The sequence below is a fragment of the Bombus bifarius genome, unplaced genomic scaffold (assembly GCF_011952205.1).
Source record: "Bombus bifarius isolate JDL3187 unplaced genomic scaffold, Bbif_JDL3187 scf7180000007992, whole genome shotgun sequence".
NCBI classification, from domain to species: domain Eukaryota; kingdom Metazoa; phylum Arthropoda; class Insecta; order Hymenoptera; family Apidae; genus Bombus; species Bombus bifarius.
The window spans coordinates 1,778,547-1,787,289 of NW_022884373.1; the positions used below are offsets into that span (position 1 = coordinate 1,778,547).

The 8,743-nt window shown below is 34.9% G+C and overlaps 1 protein-coding gene across 3 annotated transcripts; it reads right to left on the reverse strand.

Annotated features, from left to right (window-relative positions):
* Positions 1-922: 922 nt before the first annotated feature.
* On the reverse strand, positions 923-8,428 carry LOC117205528 (zinc finger protein 665-like). 3 transcript variants are annotated; one of them, XM_033444009.1, is made up of 9 exons: positions 7,715-8,428; positions 7,438-7,525; positions 7,122-7,232; positions 6,252-6,882; positions 5,959-6,051; positions 5,632-5,718; positions 4,464-4,622; positions 4,054-4,357; positions 923-3,973 (listed from the first exon to the last, which is right to left on the reverse strand). In XM_033444009.1, coding segments are annotated over exons 1-9 (1,785 nt in total). In that variant the 5' UTR covers positions 7,717-8,428; the 3' UTR covers positions 923-3,663. The 3 variants fall into 3 exon arrangements, with proteins under 3 accessions (XP_033299900.1, XP_033299901.1, XP_033299902.1); XM_033444010.1 differs by lacking the exon at positions 5,632-5,718 and having other exon boundaries at positions 7,715-8,425; XM_033444011.1 differs by lacking the exon at positions 7,715-8,428 and having other exon boundaries at positions 7,384-7,524.
* Between the last annotated feature and the right edge of the window lie 315 nt (positions 8,429-8,743).

An 8,743-nucleotide genomic window follows, 5' to 3' on the forward strand; every position in this document is an offset into this window, starting at 1 on the left:
ATATATTCTCGCGAGGCTCAGGAAGACGCTTCCAGGCGTTTTGATTAAAATGGAAGCTCCGAATTTTCATTTCGTACGCAGAATATTATCTAAGGAGCCTGATAAAAAAAATTACCAGATTTTGCAAGGGAGCGAAGAAGGGGTACGTCAGTACTTAAAATGGCCAATTTGAAAAAAGAAACAGAAAAGGAAAACAGAAATATTTATTCATAAATGGCACTGATTAGCAATTTATTGAATATCACGATTTATGGGGTTGCTTTATGAACAGTTCCGTATCTCCTTCGATAATTTCTACGACGCGAACCCTAAAATTACTTATTCACCTAGTTACTTACAATCCTTATAAACCTTTCTCGGTGATAGGTCTCCTATTTAACGTAGGTACAATATTATAAAAGTGCGTTAGTTCGTTCGAACAAAAGGGCCCGATAATCTTCCTAATTTATAACCAGCAATTCGGAACTGCTCAAAACAATTATGGGAGTCGCTCATGTGAATCAGATTCTGAAAAAATCAATCGAAACGTAGAAATAATCGAAAACAAAGAAAAAAGGAAATTACAAATTTTAAAAACATTGAATCTTTCCAATTGGAAATTTTAGAAAATTGAATACTTTACCAGAATCCTTCTAACATTTGATTCCGTAATTATTTCGAGCAGTTTTTCCCATCAAATCGCATCTAAGACATTACAATTTCAAGCTCTCGCCTTGGGATTCGACAGATTAAGAATCGTGTTTGTCTTTCTTCTAATTTTTTCATGCTTTCACTCGCTTAATCGAACGAAAGTGAGTCGTTTTGTAAAACGCTACGATTAGAGCCCTCCTCTTCGACCTGGAGACATCGTATAATTATTAATACATATATTTACAAACTCTGTTTTTCCTCGGGAACTGTAGATCACTGTCATACAAAGAAGTAACAGAGGAAATGTCGTTTATTTCAAACACTCTAACTTGGGTGATCATTTACAAGTTTTTACTATTCTCGACTAAAGTGGCTGAGTTTTAATTAAAGGAACAATAGAAAATTCAAGAATATCGACGATTACTATTCGAAGTACTACAATTACATAGTTTTACACAATTAATTTAAACAATAATTTAAGAAGAAATCATTGCACTGGCATGCTAAGGCGAAGCATACCGTTAAGACAACTAAACTGTGTACCACTCAGTCTTAGGAAAATAGAAACGAAAACGTAGTTTTGTGGAAAGCGTTGAAACTTGTAAAGGACTGTGTGACTAAAAAAAGAAAGAAAAAATATATAATATAATCAAAAAGCATCAGATGAACGGAAAATTCAGGGAACACCGAAGAGAAAAGTTTTTCTAATCTAATCGAAAATACTGTAGCAGGTATTATGACCACATTAAAAGTAAATTAAACATAATAGTATTATCTTTATTTTACAAGTTATAGCGATAAAAACAAAGTAATCCCCAATCCCAGATTTTCTTTGAAAAAATTCTCCATTACTGATCAACGATTTGATTGCAGAGGGTAGATCACTTTGTGATCACCTATTTCGTTTCGATAGCGTTTCTCCGTTAATACTTAAATAATCAGTTTATATACTGTATAAAAAAAAACGATTCTTGGGACATCACCGAGCCATATAGTCGTATGTTCGCCGTATACGTTTTAGGATTCATTTATTACAATAATTATTTACTTTATTCGTTTCGTTTTCGTACAAAAACAGTTTGAATATCAAGTTGATATAGCTATTGAAAAATTAAGTTTCATTGTTAATGGTTCCTATTAGCGACAATTTGTTTAGTGAAGTTAAGAAAAAAGAGCGAAAAGAAATATTTAATTTCATTAATTATTCTCGACAAAGACGAAATAGGGGGATTATACAAAAGTTATTCGAAACAATTAAGAGATATCAAAAAAGAAAATTTTATATGGCGGAAAAAATATACAGTTGATGTAGATGTCCGAGGAACAGTGTGTTTCTTTGCCTCAAAATGGCGTATGTGGCATCCTGATCATTGCCGTTATCAAAAGTTACAGACCAGTTGGTAAGTGTGAAACCGTTGATGTCTTTTTTTTAAAAATTACAATCGAACCGATTTCAGATTCACCGCTATTTTAAGAGTTCGCAGCGATGGTGTTTGGCCATCGTCCTTAACAAATGGGGATATAAAAATTAATTATGTATATATTGTATAGATAATCTAGCCAACTATTTTGCTGTTACAAACTAGCAACTATTTTAGTAACTGATATCCATTATAGTCCACGGTCTTAAAATTATAAAACAGATTAGTCTGCCCGTCGATATTCACTATTATTTATTGCAACTCCGTGTGAGATAGAAATCCTCTTCGCGTGACACGTTACCTTTGTCATCACCATATTCCTCTTTTTTATTTTGTTAAATCGTGGTCGTTGTCATTGCAATAACGCAATAATTAGTTTTTTCTTGTGATCCCGAATGACTGGACGGAAGAGGGCTCGCTCAAATCGCGATATCGTTCCGTACCACGACTTCAGTTTCATAACATAAAGACGTATGCAAAAATGACAATAGCTTCCCTTTTCGATGACGATTTACATGTTTTCTTTGTCATATTTTAATTTTAACATTCCTATTTTTTCTTCATTTTATTCTTTTTTTTTTGCTTAAGTTAATTCTTGATTTCAATTTGTAAGAACAAACAAGATTACCATATAATATGTATAAATCAATATTCATCATTCTCATTTTTTCACTTAAACAATAATAAACAAGGGCCGAGGTTCAGGCATTTAAAATAAATCTGTCGTTTCGCTACAAACTTATTGACATTTGTATTTTTTAGATCCGTTTCTGAAACATTTAGCTACGACGTTAATAAAATGCATAGCATGCATAGTATTAGAGTGATCAGATTACTGTCACTTCCTGCTTAGCCAAGATACACTCGAAGCTATCACATGTGTTTTTTATCGTTCAATGAGTCACAGAACCTGTATATATATAATTACGTTCACTATAACCTTTTTGTATTAAACTTTGTTCAGAGCGACGGGTATGACCCACGAATACACAAGAAAAAAAAAGAAACAAAAATTAATTTGCAATTTGGCATTCACAAACCAATGGAAGTAACTACAATATCGTTAGAAACGATTCTAATGATGTTATTTGATCCGATGTTAATGTTTCTAAATAATGCATCTATCTCAAGTGAGAAAATATAAAGTAGATTTATTAATATTTCTTCTTTACTTCATTCTTCCCTTTAATATCGCTCCGGATTCATTCACAAAAAATTTGTCTTTGTTACTACCGGTGGTCGGGAGAGTGTTTCGATTTTTTACGAGCCGTACTCTTCCGAGTCACATCCTATGAAAATTACTCACTCGCGTAAACTATCGCTGAGTCTCTCTTTTTTTTTTTAATCATATCCCCTTTCCATGCGTATTTATTTAAGATATACCCGACTGTCACCAAATAATCCTCCCACAGAATGTGCACATAAAATGTGCTGCCAGTCACTCTGGAAACCTGTCTCCTCATCAATGTTATCCATATCTCCTTTTACATTTTTTTTGCATACGTTCACATGTACGTTGCATTTTCAATGTTAATTACTTTTTATTTGTTTGTTTAAAAAGGTTAAAAGATTAACCCCTTTACCAGCTCCTGAAAGGTATTCTCTAGCTGAATCATTTAGGCTCTGGGAAGGTCACCTGACACTTGTAGACTTCTTCGAGCATTACCGCTTGCCCTTGACCTTGACTTACGGTAACAGGAGTCGTGGCATTCACTACGACAACCTGTTGACCTTGCTGTGCTTGTTGAGGCTGCTGCTGCTGCTGCTGCTGCTGTTGCTGCTGATTACTCGCGTTCGCTTGCTGTGCGTTACTTGGATTATTCGCATTCTGACTTCGGGCAGTTTGACCGTACTTTTCATGAATTGCACGATGACGCTTTAATGCGAAGCGATCGGAAAATCCGATCTCACATATATCACATCTGTAGGAAGAACGATATTGATTAGATGTTTAAATTGAAAATGAAATAACGAAGTATTAAAAGTACATGCTATATATTACCTATGAGGCTTTTCACCAGTGTGAACCTTCGCGTGATTTTTCAGATGTGTAGCTTGATTAAAGGCCGAACCGCATATATTACATCTATAAGGTTTTTCACCAGTATGAATTCTTCTGTGATTCCAAAGGGTCGAATGTCTGGCGAATGTTTTTTCACACACTTCACACTGATAAGGACGTTCACCAGAATGAATTCTCTCATGATTCTTTAAATGAGGACTTTGCGAAAACTGCATACCACAAACACTACATTTAAACGGTTTTTCACCAGTATGCACTCGTCCATGATTTTTTAGATAAGCAGCTATAAATGTAAAAATAAATAGCGTGAATGTAAAAATAAGTTGACAGTGTACATTATGATCTTTTAGAACAAGTTACCATAATTTGCATGATTCTATTTTATTCACCTTTTGCGAAAGCTAAGCCACAAACTTCGCACTTGAAAGGTTTGTCTCCAGAATGAAGTCTCTTATGGGACCAAAGTGACGAATATCTGGAGAATGTTCCATCACATACGTTGCAATGAAACGGCTTCTCTGCCTGATTTTGACTGTTCTGTTTACCGCCTGTAAATAAAAGAACATCCGATTTCTTAGTTTTCCTCGAAGGGCCAGTTCTACAAAAAGATATGCTTCGAGATGATTGAGTAAATGCTTTGAAGAATTAGAGACACTGGATTGTGTATGGTTCTTTGAAAAATATACTCTTTGTTGATATATCCAAAAGGGGATTTCAATATAGAAAAGAGAAATTCTACATTATAGCACCAATAAATCATTTTATGATGCAAAACTAATGCTTTGGACAAAATGTAACAATATTATGTAGAAATTTGAACATGCGGGTTATGGAAGTTAGTGCAGAAAATAAGAAATGAGGTATGATAAGATGTTTTAAATCTGATGATTTTTGGATCATTATATATATGTATAGAATGATTAGTTATATTCAGAGTATCAAAATAAGTTCCTTATTGCCTATGTCTTGAAATAAAGAAAGAATGAACTATATGAACTGAAATCTAAAATAACTTTTCCATATTAATAATGCTAAAGTTTAGTGAATCAAATTCATAAAACTGTCCCTTAGGGGAGATTTTATTCCGTGCAATGATTCTTAAATGTAAATATCGACAATGCTACCAAAAAGAAAACAGAATTGATGCAACCAAAATTCAAAATTTTTAATATTGGGAAAAACCAGCAGTGCTGAAGACTTTTGTCTATCTACAACAAATCCATGCAAATAAAATATGGTAGGTACTATAAACAATGAAAGAAGCTTATGGTACTAAATTTTTGCAGCATTAAACACTTATTTTTTTGCTATAAATTCGAGAAAGAAGCAAAACAAATAACGACGAAATGATTCTAAATATTATTTTTTCGAAACGGTGATATAACGGTATTTATTTATTTTTTTTTCAAGTAAGGTATAAGAAGGTATAATGACTTTTAAAACTTTTATAATTGGTAGACAAATTTAAATGATATTATCCAATTATTAATAGACGGTTCTAAAATATACTATGAAATATAAATCCCTTATTCTTTGGCTTTAATTTCTCCGACTTACTTCCTATGATGATGCGGCCTGTTGCCTTGCAGCCGCCACACTTTGCGAGGGAACTGATTCCAGAATCTAGTTTTTCGTCGTGTTTACCTACCATACACCACCCGATGTACGATCATGATAGTAATGAAATGATAGTAGTACAGGAAAGATGATTATGGTTTAGTAAGAAAAATGTTTCTTTTATCTTATTAATTTTTATACGTGTTAATATTATATATATTAATATAATATAATATATTACTTTAAAACAATAGAGAATCTAATTTTTCATAGCAAACATTTTTCTTCTATTCTGCATGAAGCATGGCAATGGTAATTTTTACTTACCAATAAAAATTATTCCTGTGCCATTACATTTATGACACTTAGTAACACTGGTGACGCCCCTTCGTTTCACAGGATGATGACCAGGTTTGATAGCTATAAAAACAAAAATACATTTGAAGTATTTATTAGATACAGAATATTAAAATATACTATAAATCAAAGTAATTATTTAAAGTTTCTGTAAAAGTTAAAGCCAAATAACATTCATATTACCACTTATATTAACACTTTATATGTTGTTACATGCTACAATGGAAAATATTTTTACAGTAAATAATGAATGATGAACATACTCTTTTTAATTTTAGTAGGATGATGTTCACAAGGGTCTTCACTGCCACAATCTTCACAAATCTGCACCTTTGGTTTTTGGTGCATATTTGTCTTATGGCTCTTTAATTCTCCTGGTAATGCAAAACAAGCTCCACACACATCACAGGTATATGGTCTTTCTGGTGTAGTTGCAACAGTAACTGTTGTAGGTGTTTGTACAACAACTTGCTGTGGTTGTTGCTGAAGATTACTAGGTGTTGTATTATGAATCCGTTTATGATGATTCAGCAAACTCATATGCCCAAAGACCAAACCACAAATATCACATTTGAAGGTTGCATTGGTAGCAGCCGCAATACTCATCTGATTCAATAATGTGTTATAACCGACAGGTTGAACATCAAAACGATAACAACCCTTGTCATCGGTTGTAATTGCACCGATTGTGCTCACTGCATTTGTTTGAACCTTTTGGAGCATGTTGACATTGTAATAGAAAGGGAAGTCTGCAGTTGCAGATTGCTGCTGGGATTTATCCTCTTTCTTATCTGTTGTAACATACATCTGCTGAGATTGTTGCTGTTGCGATTGTTGACCTTGAGCAGCTTGCTGCTGCTGTATTTGTTGTGGGTCAAACATAGCTGCTTGTTGCTGTAAATTAATATTGTAAATAACAATTTCTTATATTTAATATAATAAATACGGAGATAGGTAAATACATTATTGATTAAAAATTTATATAACAGATCTATGTAAAAAGGAAGTAAAATATAGAAACTTATTTAATGAAAGATATTATACATATTTAAGGATATGATCTACTTATACACTGTTCCTTCTTAAATCAGATGTAAAAACCTATCTCTGTTTATAGTTTCAAAAGTAGTAACCTGTCTCTGATCGCCGTAGCTCGAATTACTCTGCTCCGTTTGAGTAAAACTATTGGTTTGCTCAGTTTGAGTAAACATGGAACACTTCACTGGCTGTTCGATTGGTTGGCTCTGTTAAGCGGTAATTATTGTTAGATATTACGAGTCTTGTACTACATCCACAAAAAACAGTGACATTCTATATGGCTTTGTTTAAATCAACGTGCTATACACATTGGTATACGTTATGCGTATTAAGCATCAATGAGAAGCTAATAAATACCAATGGAGAAAACTCGTTCCTTTTTTACGTCGTGCTGGTATACAAGCTGCATACCTGTTGTATTTGATCAGGACGGGTTGTGTTCAACCACACCACGTTGCTGCCATTTGATTCTAGGGCCATTGATGTGTTGCCTTTGACCCTGCACAATAAGTAGGCATTCATTAAATGGAAACAAAACAGGAGCTGTATGTGATACATCTAGATATGTAACGGAGCCACACCAAAGTAGCTAGGGATAACTTTTATAGATAAATATAAAAAGAAAAGAATGATAGAATAAAGGTAAGAAACAAGGGCTCCAAGTATAACCGCGACATACGATACTCACATGTGATAGTCTACACGGGCGCCGCGGGTTACATGTCTGGGTGCCAAACGGATGATCTTCTAGTTGCCATGACTGCGGCGCGGAATGCCGCGCAGCTGGTCACTACTATTCCTGGTGATCGTGATACCTTAATAACTAATTTATATGTTTCGTCCTATACAACATCCGAGAAACAAATTCCTCGTGTCGGTAGGGCCGTGGTCGCGACGGAAAAATCAATGGCGATCGATTTAGTGCTTTGATACACCTTTTTAATACGTTAGATCCCGTTAAAATTAACACTGGGCACAACGCCGGTCAGATTTCGCCTGTTGTGGATGCCGCGAAATCAGTTTTGAGTTACACGCTTGTCAATGAGCAGCGTTGACCCGCGCAGATCATGTCGTCCAAGCGCGGTGGCGGTTGCGGCGACTGGTATACGAAGCGCGGGTTTCTCGGTTGCATAAAATTGGCGGTACCTCAGCGTTAAAGCTCTCTTTGATTTTGTTTCCGTAAGGTTGGGCCACGTCGCCGCGTACCGTGGCTCAGGATAGGCCGATGCGCGAACAAGCAGACCGAGCACCGTCAACAAACTCTACGGTAGCCATTACACGCGACGAGGATAACAATGGGCGACACGAACGCGCGCTGCCCCCGATGCCTTTTTCCGAAGCGTTTTCGGGCGCCTTCCGTGAATGCAGCCGCAGCCAAGCGCCGCCAAGGTCAGCTCCCGGTGACGCTCCACAGACGCTAATAGCCGTTACACCAAGCGATTTCATTGGTCCATGACCTACTGTCCTCGCTTCTTATTGGTCTCTACGTTCTCTACGTGACAGTCTTAGAAATCATCATTTATCTCTTCCTATTAACATTACACTTTTTTTCATGAGATTTAAAGAAATATTCTCGAGTCTTTCTTAAATATTTACAAGTATTTTATTTTTATTTGGAATAAGTTTTTTTGTTTGGTTTTTTTATGAGAATAAGTATGTTATTTTAGGATGAAACTATATACTGGAATTGTAAAAATAATAAGTAATATTAAACTAC